The sequence below is a fragment of the Macrobrachium nipponense genome, chromosome 8 (genome assembly GCF_015104395.2).
Source record: "Macrobrachium nipponense isolate FS-2020 chromosome 8, ASM1510439v2, whole genome shotgun sequence".
NCBI lineage: Eukaryota > Metazoa > Arthropoda > Malacostraca > Decapoda > Palaemonidae > Macrobrachium > Macrobrachium nipponense.
Genome location: NC_087203.1, coordinates 54863112 through 54883111, shown reverse-complemented (window position 1 = coordinate 54883111; position 20000 = coordinate 54863112). Strand labels below are relative to the sequence as shown.

Sequence of the window (20000 nt, the reverse complement as noted above, 5' to 3'; positions counted from 1 at the left end):
AGACCATCAGTGCAGCAGCGGTCATAGATCCAGTATATCAGTTGCTGATGGCAAGAGTGTATACAGGTGACTGGCTCTAACAGAAGGCGCAGGAGGTGGCCTACCTTAGGCCATTTTACCATGTGAGAATTTAGTGCTCTACACGTATGAAGATGGGTGTGTACGACTTGTGATTCCAGAATAACTTTGTCAGCAGGTGTCAGCAATTCTAATTTCAGGTCACCAAGGGCTCGACCCCATGCTCAGGAGAGCCAGACACTGTTTGTTGACCTTCAGCACCACAGGAACAAGTGCGTTATTTGTGACACGCACGCTCCATCCCTACCTGAGGAAGCAATGCTCATCACACTCCCCTCAGAATACCCCTTCCATTGCATGGTTGCAGATATGTTTCAGTTGGAGGAGCGAATGTACATGGTGTACGCTGATAGACTCATGGGATGGCCGGAAATAGCCCATTTCTCCAATGTTGCTACTTCACAGAGAGTAATGTCAGTGCTAATACGCTACTTCAAGAGATTGGGGGACCCCAGAGGAAGTGTCCACGGATGGAGGCACTAATCTGTTAAGCAAAAAAATGTCTGCCTTCTTTAGGAGATGGGGGTGGGGTCAAGGTGCACCTCACATCAGCACATTTAATAGGGTGGAAGCAGCTGTAAAAACCACGAAAAGAATCTTCAGGGCAAACGTAGGGGATGGAGGCAGCCTGGACTGTGACAAGGCATCTCTTGCAATGTTGTAATACCTAAACACACCTATCTGCAAGATCATAGGCAAAACAACATTACCTGGTCGACAGGCATTGGCAACAGGTTTTGCCCTCACCGTTCAGTCACTGAATCAACGCAGCCAGAGGCACCAGCATGCCCCAAGAGGCAAACTACCCACCTGAGGTGGCTATCCAATTATGTCATAAACTGTGTGAATGAGTAAAAGTTTTGCTCTACCCAGTTAATTCAATTGCCTCCATTACAGAATGAACATATTACTTGCAATATGTTGCGTATCCATTTATTTGATTGTTTGTTTTGTTATCACAGAAGTTCATTGTTTTATTTTTTTTAGATATGTGTTGTGCATACATCTATTTCTTATAATATAAAATTTTCATTTAAATGTTATAGCCATTTCATAGCATCTCGTGCTTATAATTAGATAAAAATTTTGGAAGGGAGATGTAAGATTGTAGAAGAGAACTGGACTTGTTTTCCCGCCTTGGGGGAAGGTTGGCGTTTCCCTCCAAGTCAGTTTGCAACTGGCGCTCTTGCAGTTTGTTTCACTCTGCAGTACATGCATCACTGGACACGGGTTTTATTAATCCTATGCATCTAGCATACTACAATGGGAGAGAGGAGTAAGACATTCAACTTCAAGTTAAGAATAATAATGTCTCCCTGAGACGCCCTGTTGTATGGTGCATAAGATTGATACTCACCAAAAGTTAGCTCGTACACCACTCAAATCCTGTTATCAATACTCACATGATGGTGCCTGTCCATTTTGGGTTAAATTAATCATATCTAAAAATGTGGCCACCAAACATGGAAGGAAATGGTATAAGAATTTTTTATTTTATTTTAGCATTTCCTTCCATGTTTTTCACCCACACTTTTATAAGAAAATCCTGGTGTGTCTCGAAAAATTATTTTGTACTTTTTAGTGCATTTTAATAAAAGTATTGCTAATTAACCCTCACAACAGGGTATTTATTAACTGGTGGGCTGAATGATATTGCCAAGATGTTCTAGCCCAGGGCTCAGTGGTCAGCCTTTCTCAAAAGACTAGTGAACACGATCAGCAAAATTTAACAAGATTTTATTACAAAAATGAAATATCTGCATCTCATGACTCTACCCTTACAATAATGAAACGAAACTAGAACACATTATGCCTTAACTGTAGATCATCAGTTTAAAAAGGGGCCATGTGGTTCTTAAGGGGCCCGTGGTCTGGTTATATCCTAAAAAACTACAATCATCAAGAAGAATAATGACACAAGACGGGGAACTATAACTACTCATATGAACTCAGATCACACAACACTTTTTAAACTTGACATAATGAACTTTAACCACCAAAACCAATTAGTTACAACACATGGTAGCAATGATTTATGGTCTGGAAGGGACGGGCAAAACACCCTCACGCCTGACGCTATATACTGTGATCAATTAGGCATTTTAACAATTCATACATTACACAATCACTCGAATGAAATACAGTGGTACCTCGAGATACAAAATTAATCTGTTCCGAGGCAGCCTTCGTATCATGAGCTTTTCGTATCTTTGACCGCATTTTGCATGTAAAATGGATAATCCGTTCCAAGCCCTCCAAAAACACCCCAGTAAATTTCATAATAAAGCTAAATTGACCTATAAACAATGAAATACTACAACAATTTGGACCATTCAATACCTAACTTAATACTTACTGCTAATATACCTGTAAATAAAGTGTATTAGTGTACATGGTATACAAGAAATACTGTACGTACATACGTACGTATGTAGTAAAATGTGGAACCTTACCTTTCGAGTGAGGCTATCTCCAAAAGTGGCGACAGAGGAGGAGGACAAACAACAGATACGTACGTACACTTATCTTTATGAAACACATAAAAAATGTAAGGAAAACATAGACTAAACTTTACGAAACACATTAACAAAACTGTAACACTTAACTTTACAAAAAACTTAAAATTAAAAAATTTGTTTATTTTTTTTTATTTTTACATTTTTTTTAATACTTTTTTATTCTTTACGTTTTTTTTGTTTTTGTTTACAAAATTTCAACTTCTTCACCACTTTCAACTTTCTGTTTTTTAGTAGTATCACTTAGTTCTTCCTTTTTGCTTACTACTCCTACTAAAGGCCTCTTTAAAAAATAACTATCCAAGAAAGATTGCTTCTGCCTACTTTCTACAATTTTCCTGAAACGACTCAGGCAAACGTCATCGAACTGTGCAAGCATACGACCTGTGTAAGCCTTTTCGGGGCGTCTCTTTTCTACGAATAATTGCACCTCATGAAAAGCAGCTAGAGCATCCTTAATTTCTGCCGTTGTCATAGAGTCGTCGTCCTCCTCCTCGCCGCTGCTAGAGAACTCCTCTTGAATGATGTTATGTTGCATGGCCTCCAACTCTTTCAGGTCATCTGTCGTAAGTTCCTCTTGGTGCTCCTCGAGAAGGTCATTGATGTCGTCCCCGCCGACGACCAGCCCCATGGACTTGCCGAGTGCAACGATCTCGTCAAGATCTGGTTGCAAAACAGTTTCAGGACCGTCAACTGTTTCTGAATCTGCAGCACCAGCTTTGCCCACGTCGAATCCCTCGAAGTCTCGAGTGGATACTACATCAGGCCAGAGTTTACTCCATGAGGAATTCAAATTTTCGCCTCGAAACCACCTGCCAAGCTTTGTCGATGAGTCGGATGCATATTACGATATCGAAATGCTCCTTCCAAAATTCACGCAAGGTGAGGTTTGTGGCATTGGTGATGTCGAAACATCTCTTGAAAAGATGTTTCGTATACAGCTTCTTGAAATTCGATATCACTTGCTGGTCCATGGGCTGGAGGATAGGGGTGGTGTTAGGTGGAAGATAAAGAACCTTGATGAAGGAATACTCCGCTAGGATATCTTCCTCGAGGCCAGGAGTGTGAGCAGGGGCATTGTCCAACACCAGCAGGCATTTCATAGGGAGGCGCTTCTCTTCCAAGAATTTCTTCACTGTCGGGCCGAAACACAGATTTACCCACTCGGTGAACAAAAGCCTCGTTACCCAGGCTTTCGCATTAGCCCTCCACATCACTGGAAGCTTCTCCTTAAGCATTTTGTGGGCCTTGAAGGCTTGAGGAGTCTCCGAATGATAGACAAGTAGGGGCTTCACCTTGCAATCCCCACTGGCGTTGGAACAAAGTGCGAGCGTAAGCCTGTCTTTCATAGGCTTATGCCCGGGTAGCTTCTTCTCTTCCTGCGTGATGTACGTCCTTGATCATCATCTCGTCAAACGTCTTTTTAAAGGCTTTGGCCGCTTTCGTGTCCAAGCTGGCCGCCTCCCCATGCCGCACCACCGAATGGATGCCAGTCCGTTTACGGAATTTCTCGAACCATCCATGCGAAGCCTTGAAGTCTGGGATTGGCGTTGATGTCCCTTCTCCTCCGTCGTCTTCGGCCTGGGCAATCAAATTGCCGAAAGTAGCGCTGGCCTTGTGGCAGATTGCCGTCTCTGTTATCGTACCGCCAGCGATTTCTTTGTCTTTTATCCAGACAAGAAGAAGCCTTTCCATTTCATCGTGCACGTGGGTCCTCTTGCATGTGGGTCCTCTTGCTGGACAAAATAGTGACGCGCTTGGAAGGTGTAGCTGCTTTGATGACATCCTTCTGCTTATGGATGGTGCCTATTGTTGATGGATTTCGGCTGTATTCCTTGGCAATCACACTCAATCGCATACCAGCTTCTTACTTCTTGATAATCTCCATTTTCATTTCCAAAGAGAGCATCCTCTTCTTTCCGTGAATTTCAACTTTTTTTGGGACCCAGGACTACGTATATACTGTGCGTAATTATCTTATGTAGTATGTATACGTATGTAGTAAAATTCTCTCACAACACGATAAAGTATACTACAATGAAATCACTAACGAATTTACGTTAATAAACAAAATCGTTACAACAAACGAATACCGCGTGTGTATGATACAGATGATGCCGTGCAGTGGCCGAAGAAGCACGCCGCTACGTAGATGCATCATGGGAGGGATGCTGACCAATAGGAGAGAAGGATCTCATGGCGGTGACTAGCATCAGGAACCAATGGGAGAGCGGGAGGATGGTGACGAGTCTACTCAGTTGGCGGCGAGCGAGTTTCAAAATTGTTATCGGTGGTCCGGGCGAATCTCGGACTTTACAGTAACAACTTTTTGTATCTTGAACAATTTTCATATGTAGAGCCGTAAAATTTTTCGTATTAGCTTTCGTATCTCAAGTTTTTCGTAAGTTGAGCCTTTTGTATCTCGAGGTACCACTGTATGTAAGAGATTCCCATGACTCTGTCAAAGGCAAACTTGAGAAAGAACCATTGCATTTTGCCGCCTACTTTCTTCTTTGTGACTTCAGATTCAGGACCATGGCAGATTTAAGTCGCGAGAAAATGGTGCACATATTTCACGACATCCTCCACCGCTCATAGGGTGGGAGGGACCGAAAGTGAAAGAGAAGGTCTACTAGATAGATGAGGCAAGACAAGTGGATCTTCTTAGTCGCAGCCCAGGCTCATTTGCAGTGCTACAACCCGAGTCTAGCTCACGACAATGGCACACATTCCAGCAGAGTGATCACTTGATTTATTCACAAAATACAAAACATGCAAAATCCACAAATCAAGAAACAAGACAATACCTTCACAAAGAACACAATGTTCACTCTCGTGATTGAAGGCAATACTAAAAAAAATGCAAAAATCAAAACCCAACCATCTGGCAACATATCAATATGAATAGGCAATGTTCAAAATTGTGCAATGGAATAACACATCAGCGATTGAAACAGGCAATGTTGAAAATACGTAATACGCCAACACATCAGTCAAATACACAGTGGCATAATTCATGCAAAAATCATTTTTGTGGATCAAAATGCAATGTTCCCCTCGGGAACCATGAATGAAGAATGGTTCTCTGCAACGAGCCTGATATAAAAGGCACAAGATTACAATAAGGCAAAAAATGGCAGTGTTCATCTGAAGGATCAGCACAGTTCTGGCATAAAGGTGAGGCACTTCAATGATAGCAATAGCAAAGATTATTCGTCCAAAAATATAGAATGTGAACTTGCGACTGTTCATAGAAACATGCGCTTTGCATAATGTCACTTCAAATAGAAACACAATGCTCCGCTTGGAGACGTGAGGGATAACGTCTTATCCCAGGCAGATAATGAGTTACAAAATGACACATAAGTAAAATTTAAAAAAGTACATTAGTACATGTACATAGTTCCAACATTGTGTCTACCGTCTGCCCCTGTTGAACGTGTGAGAAGCAAAACTATATACTAGACCTAAAACCTTTAGGTCTCTTTTCAGCTCCCACTCTTTTACAGTTCACCTCTGACATAATTAACATGCACATTACACTTTAGTCTTTTACCCACTATGATGTTTTTCGTCTTTGTTCAATTGCGGCCCTTCTTTTCAGTCTTGCATTCTCACTGTCCACTGCTTCCCACAAACCTTCTCAAACACTATCTGTCATCTACCTTGAGTCTTTCAGTTCTTCAAGTCACACTTTCCACACTACTATCCAACACATACTGATCGTTTTCCTCTGGGTTGCTCTCGGTCTCTAGTTCTGTTCCAGTCGTTTCTCCCTTGTTGTCATGGGCATTCACTTCTAGTGGCACTATGTGCTCAACTGCCAACAGGTGCTCTTCGCTTTCAAAGAGAACTGACAGATCTCACAACCCCCTTGATCTTCAGGGTAAACAGCAATGATCTTGCCCAGGGACCATTGACCATGCCTTTGCTGTTCCACCTTCACCAGTGTGATGCCTCCATGTAATGTGGTTGCAGGACCCTCCCTGAAGTCACGCCACTCCTGAAGTGACCTCAGGTATCCTTGTCTCCAATACCAATTAAAGCATTCAAGCTTTTCAGTGAGGTGGAAGTATTGGTGATGTAACTGCTTAGTGGTCAGGGTCTGGTGCATCTCTTTGTGCAGGGCAACTGGCAGCAACAGACGAAACCAGATCGCCTCAGACCATGTGGGAGGGCGTGAGGACTTTGTCCTTTCTCGCGTCAACCACATACATCAGTGGGTGATTGATGACCACTGCTTCAGCCTCTTGACAAGAGTGCGAAATTGTTTCTCGCGGAATACATTGCATTGCAAGGTGGTTTCCAGCCTGTCAAAGAAGCCTCCCTTCCAGGGAGACCAATGAGTTTGGAAGGTCCAATTGATCCCCTTCTCTTGGAGGAAGTGTTGAGTGATCTCCTTGTCATATACCTTGTTGAAGAAGGTGCTGGCAACACAGGCCATGGAATTATCGCTATACACCCAGGTGGGTGTCCCATGTGTGGCGGCAGATCTCCTCAGTAACAGCACTAACGTTTCAGCATCTAAACTGTTGCAGAAGTCTAAGTACTCTTGATATACAGGTGATGAGGAAGAGGCCACCCAACTCGTGCCCATCCGCCGGCAATTCTATTATCGCTTAAAAAATTCCCCTTCGGTTAAACATATATGAAAATATATTAATTCCAAGGTAGAGTGAATTAGATATTAAAGGACATTTGTAGCTTGATATATGTATATGAATCACGGTGATGTGATATGACTTATATAATGGCTACGTGAGGGCAAAAGCACTACAACGCTACCGAGGACGAGGTGGGTTTGATGCAGTCTCCAAAACTACAAATTACCTGAGCGCAACAGGTATTTGGGGTGGGAGACAGCATAAACTTATATCTTCTTGCGGTGGCGGGGTGGGCTAAGGCTTCACTGCCAGTCCTGGAATTGAAGATGTCGATGGTTTGTGCCCGTCGGCCAGCAATTCTATTATCGCTTAGAAAATTCCCTTTCGGTTAAACATATATGAAAATATATTAATTCCAAGGTAGAGTGAATTAGATATTAAAGGACATTTGTAGCTCGATGTATGTATATGAATCACAGTAATGTGATATGACTTATATAATGGCTACGTGCGGGCAAAAGCACTACAACGTTACCGAGGATGAGTTGGGTTTGATGCAGCCTCCAAAACTACAAATTACCTGAATGCGACAGGTATTTAGGGTGGGAGACGACATAAACTTATATCCTCTTGCGGTGGCGGGGTTGGCTAAGGCTTCACTACCAGTCCTGGAATTGAAGATGTCGATGGTTTGTACCTGTCGACCGGCAATTCTATTATCGATTAGAAAATTCATCTCCGGTTAAGCATATATGAAAATATATTAATTCCGAAGTAGAGTGAATTAGATATTAAAGGACATTTGTAGCTCGATATATGTATATGTATCACGGTAATGTGATATGACTTATATAATGGCTATGTGCGGGCAAAAGCACTACAACGCTACCGAGGACGAGATGGGTTTGATGCAGTCTCCAAAATTACAAATTACTTGAGCGCGACAGGTATTTGGGGTGGGAGACGGCATAAACTTATATCCTCTTGCGGTGGCGGGGTGGGCTAAGGCTTCACTGCCAGTCCTGGAATTGAAGATGTCGATGGTTCGTGCCCATCGCTTAGAAAATTCCCCTTCGGTTAAACATATATGAAAATATATTAATTCCAAGGTAGAGTGAATTAGATATTAAAGGACATTTGTAGCTCGATATATATATATATATATATATATATATATATATATATATATATATATATATATATATATATATATATACACGATCACATATAGCTTCAGGGCAGTGGACAGGTGTTGCAGATGTATGATAAAGATTTGGTGCCATACAGTTTGAACGAATTTTGTGGGAAAAATGTTCCACTATGAAATTCAGAGCCTTTGTCCGGGTGTTTTTTCCAGAATTACTTTTTTTCTGTGCATTTGAGAAAGATATTACTTAACCATAGTGTACTTTACATCCCTACCTAATTTTTGGCAGCATTTTTTATTACTTATATTAGAAAAAAGTATATTCATAAATGTAAAATAAAGCAGTTGAAGCCAGTGGCGGAAAACACTAATGTATGCATTCAAAGTTATACATGACGTAAACATATGATGTTTCGACTCCTCCCACAAATTGATGATGACAAACAGCTGTCTCTGAAATTCTGAATGAATATTCGTACCTTGTCAAGACTTCAAGAATGGCTTCTATGATAATTCATTGTCCCTGTGGTTGCAGTATAGCTTTTCTTATTCGACTTGCACGATTGTTTAGAAGTGAGGAGGCCCGTGGCAAACTCTGCGTAATCTTGAACAGGTAAATGAATGGCAGGGCCCTTTTTTGGGTAAGGAGTATACCCGGACATCCAAGACTACCAAGTTTTCGTCATTTGATGACTTCCATAAGGTGCAGAAAGATAATTATATATGCTCTATTTATTACAATGATCATCACTGTCATATTAGGAAAAGTATATAAGGAGTTATGACGAATGCCAAAGTTTTCATCACTTTGTTAATTTATTTTTAATTATATAATTTTTCAATTGAGAAATAGGGATAGAAAGTAATTTCCTGGATTACTTGTGGAAACCCTTTTCTTCAAGGATTCTAGCACTCGACCTCATGGCATAAATCTTATATACTACTAATTTACTACTACCACTACTACAAAATGTAAACAAGGAGTATTGGTTATATTTCATTGTTGCCAGAGGTAGAGACTTTTTCACTAATAGCCAATTATCCATCGAGAAGGAGGCAAGTTAATGATGTCATAATTTACATCATTATAGCTTCGAAAGACATTCCTCTGAGTTTGCTGGTGATATCTGCAAGAAGTCGTTGTTACTCTTATAATTAACAGAATTATGCAACTTTCCTAATATGGAATATAGGCAAAAATTAGGAAGGGATGTAAGATGCCCTGTGACAAAGTGGCATCTTTGTCAGGTACGTTGATAAAATTTTATTCCAGAAAAACACTTGGACACCGGCTGTGAATCTCCTAGTAGTTCCATATATCACTATTGGCAACTTTTCAGATCACCCTATAGGAGTGTGAGTGAGCTGAGAAGCCCTCAGTCTTGCTCGAGGAGATAAGGGGCGAATGTGGTCACAAATTTCCATCCTAGGATGCATCGTGAATATTTTACAATAAATGTGCTAAGACTTTGTTCTCGGTTTTATTTATTATCTTTCATGATGTTTGAGCTGTAATTTCAATTTGACAAAATAAAATAAAAAATATTAGAATTAGAATTAGCATTTTTTTACAACTGTCATAGGGAAAAGAGGCTGGCAAGGAGTAGTAAATATTCATGTACAACTTCCTGTGGAGAGTACAGAGCATTTTTTAGATTTTTTTTCTTATACCATGTGAATATGCGTATCTTCCTCTTTCCAATGATGAGTTTTTTTTCTGTTTTCCTATCAAATTGGCCATCCTTAAATTTAGCCCAGTCATGGGTGTATGCATTAGTGTAAATTAGCTCAGACTGTGGGAGTTAACAAAATCAATGTTACTATCCCTTAGATCCCATAGTTGGGCAGGTTGGATCAGCTTTCCTTCTTCTCTTAACTCTTGGAGGGCTGCGATGATGTGAATGTTGTTCTGGCTCGATGGTTCATCAGTGCTTGGCCTGTCTTGTAAAGAAAGGCAGGACCTCTGTGCAACAAGAGATTGTTGTCTAGTTCCTTCAGTGTAGAACCTCAGGTTAGGGTGTTGGCTGGGTAACTGCTGGTGGGCACATATTTGATTCCAAGGTCACATTCCTACTGGATAAAGGTAATTTCTCCCACCCGGTTTCAAATGAAGGTATTCTAATTCCCCCCTGTGCTTGCTAACCAGGCCATGGCGACCTTGCTATGTGTCCAATGCTTCTTCAGATATCTCCCCAATCTAAACCCTAACAGTAAAGCTAATAGTTCTAACTTAGGTATGGTTAACTTAGCTTGTTTTCTCAGCATTACTCCTATTTTTGACGTGAAAATGTTAGTCTGTTCTTCTTCCCCTTTTATGTAGGCTACTGCCCTGTATGCTTTGTTAGATGCATCGGTAAATATGTGCAATTCTGATTTCCCCAACATGACTCCCAGCTTGAATTTCAGTGTGTGAATGTAAGTAAATTCCTCCAAGGTCTTATTTGCCTGCTCCTGTTGTTCCCTATTCAGCACAGCATCCCAACCTATTGCTGCTTCCCACAAATCTTGCAAAAATATCTTACCTCTAACAAAAACTGGACTGACAAGTCCCAAGGGGTCAGAGTTGGATATGAGTAAGGGCTTCCAACCCAAACAATCCCTTCTCCTGTCCTAAACCATGACAAAAACTGAATTTTGTGCAGGCTCATTTCCCCCAGTCAGTGCATCAAATTCTGAATTGTTGCTTGCCCACCCCATCAAAGTGTGATGAGCTTCATCTAGTAGCAACTTTTCTTCTAAGGCATTCCTTTTCATCTCATCTTCGGTGACTTAGGTTTGTAAATAGTTATCTAATTAGAACGATCTGATCAGCTCTTCCCACCCTTTCCCCTTGAGATGTGTTGTAACAACATGCTGAATTAGGTAAGGACCAGTAGTGATACGAAAGACCACAACCCTGAAGGAGAAGGTAGCCGTTTGCGTCAACGTCATGCGCCAAAGGAAACATGTACTTGATATCAGCGGGATCAAGCAAGACACGATGAAATGCCTTAGATATAACTGATTCTATTGCATTAGGGTGTCTTCTAAACTTCAATGATAAATCATGAAGCATCTCGACCATATTTGGACGCGAGTATAAGCAATCATTTAACAACAGTTCACCTTTGGTCTTGGAAGACGCATTAAAGATTATGTGGAGAGAATGGTTAAGCTTTGCTCTTTGACTCTGAAATGAGGCATGGCATGTAGTAACCCTTCTGGCTGTGGATTATGAACTTCTTTGATAAAGCTCGCTTTCAGATACGTCTGAAGGACGTTCTGGTAGGTGGCTTTGTACTTAGGGTCTTTGTCAAACTATTGTTCAAGAGAGTCCAGTTGTGCAATGGCATTTCTATAGTTGTCACTCGGTCATTCTGATCCACGGAATGGCAAATTAACACTTCAAAAGAATTAAATACAGAACACAAAAGATTTGCAATGCGTACAAAATGAAATAATTTTACCTAACCACTGTAAATATTTTGAAGTGCACTTAAAACTTGTAATAACACATTACCTGGTACCAGTTTTCCTTTTTTGCTGCAGCTTCCATATTCACTATACTTTTTCACAGGCACCATTGTAAAAACATGTTAACACTGTTCAGAATCCACAAATAACCACTATGCTACTAAGAAATTAAATCAATCTAAAAGTTACAAGTGACCATTAAGTACAAAATCTTTACATTACTGTAAAAATCAAAATTTCCCTCTTTCGAGAAGAGAGAGAGAGAGAGAGAGAGAGAGAGAGAGAGAGAGAGAGCTTTAGGATCTCTTCCCACCACAGTTATAAGTCTAAGTATGAATCTCTCCTCTATGGGAACTAACTGATATGTGAAATATAACCCAAAATGGCTGAATGACTACAAATCATTTTGGGCCTTTACACTGCTGTAATTTTAGTCGAGGAGCCAGTCGCCAAAATTGAGATTTACCCTGCATGGTGAGACCCTTATGCGTTTATACATTTTTATGATAGATTAGTGTGTCCCACACCATAATCGGGACGGCTCTTGAAAATCTGACCTTTCGAACATCCCGATATTGCCATAAATAGAGCCATATATAAATCTATCTCAGTAGCACTGGGTACTCTGATTATCTGCTATGCCATATGCTTGTTTGTTCAAGTAGCTACTTAATATTTTGGTAGGATATCCATGTGGCAATGTGCTTTGTGACAGTAAATAGCAGAATAGAATATATTTACATTTAAATTGCTTTCATCATATGCAAAACAACTCTTCCTCCCAATTTACTGAAAAAAAGTTATAAATCACTCCTCAAAGATGTCCATCTGCTTATGCACACACATGCTAATGTGTGTGGCTTTTACCCAAACGCATGTTTGGAAGATGGTCCTTAAAACATGTTGGCGAAAGGCATCATCTGTAGGTGGTAATAATTTTATGTTCTTCCTAGCATATAGGTGATGTCTGAGTGCATTGAGATTGCTAAATTCCTGTGGATGGTAGGAAGAATAGTGGCTGACTTTGTCACTGTAATTATTTGGTCAATTAAAGAAGCACTGATGTTATAGTTTTCGAACTGGGAGCAGATTCTTGTTAGATCAGCTTTATGAATATATGTTGCAGTATAGAAAGTTTCCTTGCTTTTACCATAAAATAAGCTAATAGTATCCCACCCACTTAAGGCATGTACTAAGGGAAGCATACTTGTCTCATCAGCATCTATGACATCAATGATTTGATGAATAGGGATGAAATAGTCTATTGTTTGCATGTATAGCTCCTTCAAGCCTTCTGCTGCTAAGTAATTTTATCACCACAATGTCTGAGTCAGATGCCTTAATTACAACTCTTGAACATCCCACAGGCTGCTATAGACATGAATAAACGGGTGTCAGCTTCTTTTTTGTGTGGATGATACCAAATTCACTATATCATTATCCTTGTCCTTTTCCTTAAGATTTGTATTTCTGTTTCTCACTATTCTAACTTCTTGATTATTTTCAAACCCACCAGTCAAGACTACAGTTACACCATCTGGAATGATATGGGCCAGATTTGACCACTGTTCATAAAAAAATTGTAACAAATGAGCTTTAATTATGTTACTTGCAAGAATGCTATCCCAATTTCTTATGACATGACTACTGCTGATACTATACTCCATTTGTGAATGTCCTCGTCTATCCTGACATCCACTGGCATCTTTCCCATCATATCTAGCTGCTACCATGTGTATTTCACTTTTAACTTGTTCCTCTTACAACAGCACTAAGGATATGGCAGGCATATGTATCTCCTTGCTCACTGTTGAATGGCTTATATGAGAGTACCAGTGCCATTGCATCCACCACAATACCAGACTTGCTCTTCCATTCTGCCATATCTGGAGGCCACTCAGTCAGGTTGTATGCTTTTTTCAACATTCCTAAAAGTGGTGATTTATTCCCTGTTCTTAGTACTTTCCTATTACATGACACATTCATAGAGGGAATAGATGGAGGGTAGTTGTGCAATTCCTGGTTCAAAACTTCCTTCAGTTCCACAGAGTGACCATCTCTTTCTAGTTCCATCACCATTTACAAATTCATTTACCTTCCTCTTGGTATAGCTTTGAATGTGTGAAGATTAAGTTTCTAATTTTACCAGTACATACTTATAAACTCAGTTAATGCTTTTTTCCATGTTTTTTTAACTCAAATAAATCATCACTGATTTGTCTGTTGCCACACTGCCATCAGCTATGGAGACGTGATGCTTTTTGGCATATACAAATGGGTTAATAATCTGGCCACTCTCAATGGCTGATATAATGTGATCACACGAGTTACATTGTCTTTTCTTTGTTGCACAGCTGCCTTCATAATGAAACCCTAATTGAAGTTGATATTGCAGCTGAAAATGGTAGTCTCAAACCACCGGGTTTGTGCATTCTTGTTCATTGTTATTCCCTTTAATCCTGCTTGACCAGGCCTACCTTTTGCATCACAGTTCTGTGAACATTCCAGTGCCATATCTGTCCAGATTGCATTAAATTCTCCAGAATATCGTTTCACAGTAAAGTATCCACGTTCAAATGCCTCATAAATATCAGGAGCCTCAGCTTGAAGATTGCCCATTTCATGTAGATAATACATTACTTCTTTAACATATTTGGTATGATCAGCAGCTGCTATATACTCAGCCATTTCTGCAGTTGCTGATAAGTGCTCCTGCCATTCACCACTCCTCTCTGCATGAATGTATCACGTAGTATTTCTATCATATTTAAGTAGTTACACCAAAACTGGTACGTCTTGCTGTACTTTTTCCAAGATTTAAACTGGTCTATAAAAATTTGAAAATGTGGTAGAAGTTTTTGAAGTTTGTACACTTTGCATTATAGGAGTACCCTCTTTTAGTTCCCTGCCCAGTGAGGACATTAAGTCAGAGTCAGACATTTCTGGCATTACATCCATACTGATTCCTTCTTCAATCACCCAATGTTCAAATGCGTCTAACCTAAGGGCTTCCAGCACCTCATACACAAGCAAGTGGGCGTTAATTGCTTGATAGTAACCTTTACCAGAGGTGACTTTTTCTGCTGTGCCATCATTCAGTACATTGCTGATGTCAAACAGTTCTTTCAAACCTGAACCGTACATAACCTTTCCAATTGCTCCTAGATAGTTTGTTAAAAAATGGAAGCTCCCAGCCTAAGAATCGGGTTTTCGTATTCATCTGGTACATTTATGCAGTTTGTAAATAAACTCATAAATAGATTCATCTTGGGTAATAACAGTGTCTCCTACCCAACCTTTTGCTGGTTTTCATGCATATTTTCACTGCTTCTGCTACAAATGCTGGTTTAGTTGGTGAATTAGGTATGAAGGGGCAGTGTCCAATTGCTGTAACTGGAATGTGTTTATGATTCAGCATAGCATAAAACACTTTCCATCCGGGCAATCAACTTCTACCTCAAGAAGTTTACTAGGACAAAGTCGGAGTAACTTCGACCATAGATTAATACTTGGGGTATCTGATTGTGAGCCCTGCAAGAATTCCAGTATCATGCTGTTGGCCTTTTCTGGGAACAGCTCACGCTTCAACTTCTTTACAGAATGGACTGTGTTTATTGACATTATAGAGGTGTCATAATACTCTCTATGTATGGTACTCTTGTGTCTTACATCTACAGGTACCTTGCCAAATACATGGACTTCCAACAACCATGGCTGGTACATAACCATGCTTGTCATATGCATACTAGACCAATCAAGTGTACATTCAGAGAAATATAAATTATCAGTTGCAAAGTGAGTGAACTTACCTGAAACTATATTTGCAGGAATAAATATATATTTTTATCATTTGTTTGTTTATCAACTTCAGCCTCTACAGTTGCTAAGACACTTTGGAGCTCACTGTAACTAATACGCAACCTAACCGACTAAGCATAGTTATGATATCTTTGCTCCTAGTTTTATGATACACATATACAGCCAAACCAACATGCTTGGGTGTATGCAAATCAGTTACGGCTGACAGAATGTCTTGTGAGATGTTTAAAACACTTTCATGAATACCTTGAGGATTTACAAGAAGTTAATTTTTACCTACATTATCTGGAATTGCATCAGAAAGCAGAAGTGTAACTAAATTGTAAAGACTGGGTGGAGTTATGGCCAATGATTGGTCATATAAGACTTCATAGGAATTTATTCTGCTCTTTTTGTGCTGTGTTTTCATATCACTTACATCTGATTTAATTTTTAGTTATGAGAGAAAACAGTATTATTTAAAGACATACTATGCTTTGTGTAAGTTGGTGCTACATGAATATTTTTGAGGTTGGGCCAAGTTTTATGCAAATATAAAACTTGAGCGATAGTTTAGATTAATAGGTGGTTTCTTATATATAATTCTAGTAAATTTAGCAAATTTGGGTAATTTTTATCTTAGCTATGATATTTTATGAATTGCAGCTTGATTATTTAACCAAGATTTAATGAAAGTGGCCAACGCGAAAAAGATAGATTAATCTAGAGAGCTATTTATGGTAATATTTAGGTGTTCAAAGGGCCAGATTTTTAAGAGCCATCCCGATTATTGTGTGCTATATATTAATCTACAGTATAAATGTATCAAAACGTAAGGGCCTCACCATGTTAGGTAAATCCCTTATTTTAACAGATAGAGGCATTTGGCTCCTAGACTATATTAATAATTCTCTTTCAAAACAAGAAAGACGGAGAAAGTGGGATTACAACTATAAATAATCTTTAATATTACACGGTTTCAGCACATAAAATTCTCTTGTATTGTTTGAAATACTGAAACACGGTTGGAAGCACAGTGTCGTCATTTCCACGACAATGACATCGCAGCAGTTTTGGGTCAGATACACCCTGAAATATTTCATCCCCCAATTAAATTACTTACAAGTCAACAAATTCTCGTTTGTCAAATCGACAGAAATAAGAGTTAATTCATCAGTAATATCAAACAGATTCATAAGAAAAGAATCTCTATTTACTAAAATGAAATGAAAGATATAAGCAAATGTTTCGCTTCAAAGGCTTCTTGAAGCTTCTTAAATAATACAACTTTGTGCAGTCATCACGTGGGTTTCTGGATATGAATGATTCAAGTCAGTCATGTGCATTGTGCGATTGGCTGTTTACAAGAAAAAAAAATTAAGATCACGCAGCTTCAAGTGATGAATGATATATCCTTTCGCAAACAAACCTAATCTCTATTTTTACTCTACATTCTTTCTTAACTTTAAATTATGCTTTTGCGAATTCTGAACATACATTATTTAAACATTAACTCTAACCTAACTTCAGTATGGAATCTGAACATATTACAGACACTTTGCAACATTTGTTACAATTACTGAGGGAAAGTTATGCGTTGAAAAAGCAAACATTGTATATATATATATATATATATATATATATATATATATATATATATATATATATATTATATTTAATATATTTATAAATCTACTTTTAACTTTTTCTCCAGATACTTATGTAATTGCAATAGCCACAATGCTCCCTCACTTGACGAATTTTTCCCACTTTTTGGATATACTCCAAAAAGTCACAACAAAAATTTAGATCCAAATGTATTTGCAGCTAAGGCCTTGCAGTGACAGGCACATCCAAATAGTGTGAAGAACTAGAGATATTAAAAGGTATTGATGTTTTTACAATTACAAATACTATATATATATATATATATATATATATATAGTATATATATATATATATATATATATATATATATATATCATTTTACTCAGTGTATGCAATTCATGGATTGATTTTTATGCTATTTACAGGAGTGATCACAACACTTGCAACGCTTCTGTTCGTGGAGGAGTAACAAGCGCCAATCCTCAAGGACCTCCACCTCCGTCGATCAAGCAATCAGCCCTGAGAGTGGGTGACGACTGTATAGCATACAGGTATGTTATTATATTCTGCGATGTAAGTGAGATAATGAAGTTGGTTCAGTGATCACGAAATTTGAGCAGAGTATATTTCTAGATTTATATGATAGCCTTTGAGTTGACCCTTGGTGTCACCCTTTGGTTATATTTTTTGATAGGTTTTTGTTATTGCAAGCCTTAAATTTTGGGCTTAACAACATGTGAATTGTGTAATAACTGGAAAACATTACAATTAAAATGAAAAGAAGCCTTATGTTACTAAGGTTTCATCCCTTAAGTTTCCAACTGATTTTTTTCATTGCAGACCAATAGGGTTCCTAAAAAACTATCTGTCTCATCAAATCTTAGAATATTTTTTCTGTTTGACAGATGTATGGAATGTGCCGAGATCATCGAGGAATTCTCCAATGATGATTTAGGATTATGTATCATTATTCTATCCACATTTGTGTATCGTCAGCCTGGTCTTGCAGCACCACTTCTCCCAAGGATGCTGAAAACTGTTGCAAGGTAAAAACATTGGAGATAAGTTGATGACTGTCTCACCTTTTTTATACATTTCCTTTCCCATGAAACCTGTTTGATGCAGAACTACTTCTAATCCAGGTCATCTGAATGTAGTTGTAAATTATTTTCATAAACGTTAGGAGCCTTTTTGCGTGTAGCTTAAATATGAATTCTAGGAATGGAATCAGACCGTCTGCTCATGAACTTTATTTATCAATTTAGTATAGTTTAAATTTTTTTTTTACTGTAATCTGTGAGTATTCTTTATAGTCTAGAATCCGCACACGTGGTGACTGTTCACAAAATGTTTCTTTGATGTCAAGGACTGAATTTTAGCTCGGGTATGCGATTCTGATATGGGGAGTTTTTTCCAAGATGGCCGCCGGACCGAAATCGGTTGTGTAAAATACATTTTTACACCATGGTTTTGCATTTACAAATTCATTTACTTATATTATTTGTTGTAGTTGTCGTAAAAATATGTTCAAAATAATATGTTTTTGAAAGAAAACTTGTCTGTATCTCACAAACGAATCCTTCTGGAAAAAATTACAGGAGTTCAAAATTGTTCAAAATATGTTTTTACACTGTGTTTTGTCATTTTTAAACTTATTTAATATTTGACTTCTTGTTGTTTCCCTCTCAATTTGAAAGTATTTTTCTTGGTTTAGGCTCCTTTTACGCCACAAAAATAATCATAGGACAATACCTGGAGGACTGGCACTGCAGAAGCACCGATAGAAACTGAAGTATTCGGCCAAAAAGTGGTCGAGAATGCACTAAAAGGCGATCACTGTTCAAGAGGAGTTCGAGGTATGGCTGTAATTGCAGAAGTTATGCATCAAGTACAGCTTTGTGAGTTTTTTTACCAGCATAGAATATGAAAAATATTAGTTACTCTTTACACAGCTTAAGGAGCTTGACGATTTCTGTGTAAAGAAAGTAAATGATGTACACCATCTTTTGCAAGGTTTTCCTACAGACTTTATGATGTTTCTGAGGAGAGGGACAGAGAAGTCAAAAGACTTTTGTTATTGGAACACTTTTTTATATGAACTATTCCCAATACTGAGAGATATAAGAGCCGACAGGGAAGGAAACTGGAAGCTCCTTACATCTGCTTTTCAGAGAGCACTGCCATTATTCTTTTCCTATGGAAAGGTAAATTATGCCAGATGGGCTCTGTTTACTATGAAGATTGCTTGAAACTTAAAAAAAAATCCCAGTCTTTAATTCATTTGTCAGAGGGGGTTTTGTAGTTAAACATGCAGAGAGGAATTTAAGCAGTGTAGGCATGGATCAAGGTTTAGAGATGTGCTATAACAACCCAGCAAAAGGACAAGGAAACATAATTCGAGTGACCAGAAGGAAAGAAGCTGTGGCTTTCATGATGTCATCAAGCATGATACACATTCACTGAACATACTTCACAGCAGAAATTGTAATAGGATTGAAAATGATGAGTATGACCTACATCATGCATTTTCTGACGCTGTGAACCCAAAAAGATAACCAGTGCATCATTTAAGTTATTAATTTCATTATAAACAAACATAACCCTTTCTCTTCAGTAGCGCATGACCTAGTTATCAACTTTACAACATGAAAGCGCTTACCAATGGAAGGAACCAAATTTTAACTGGAATGCATCACTGAGGGAGAAAACAATACAATGAATTCCGAGACCAAGCTTTTATACAGAAGTAAGAACAACTCCTTCATCCGTAGCCTAATTATTCTATTGGTGCGCTCT

At 38.7% G+C, this 20000-nt stretch overlaps 1 protein-coding gene across 9 annotated transcripts in view; it reads left to right on the top strand.

The window, feature by feature from the left end:
• LOC135222787 (protein unc-79 homolog) overlaps positions 1-20000 on the top strand; it is an 841880-nt gene that overhangs the window by 713576 nt on the left and 108304 nt on the right. For all 9 annotated transcript variants that reach the window (XR_010316338.1, XM_064261060.1, XM_064261059.1 and 6 more), the window contains 2 exons: positions 17630-17755; positions 18110-18250. Coding sequence is in view for 8 of the 9 variants with exons in the window: in XM_064261060.1 (XP_064117130.1) it covers positions 17630-17755; positions 18110-18250 (267 nt within the window). In the remaining variant the exon portion in view is untranslated. The remainder of the gene's footprint in view (positions 1-17629; positions 17756-18109; positions 18251-20000) is intronic.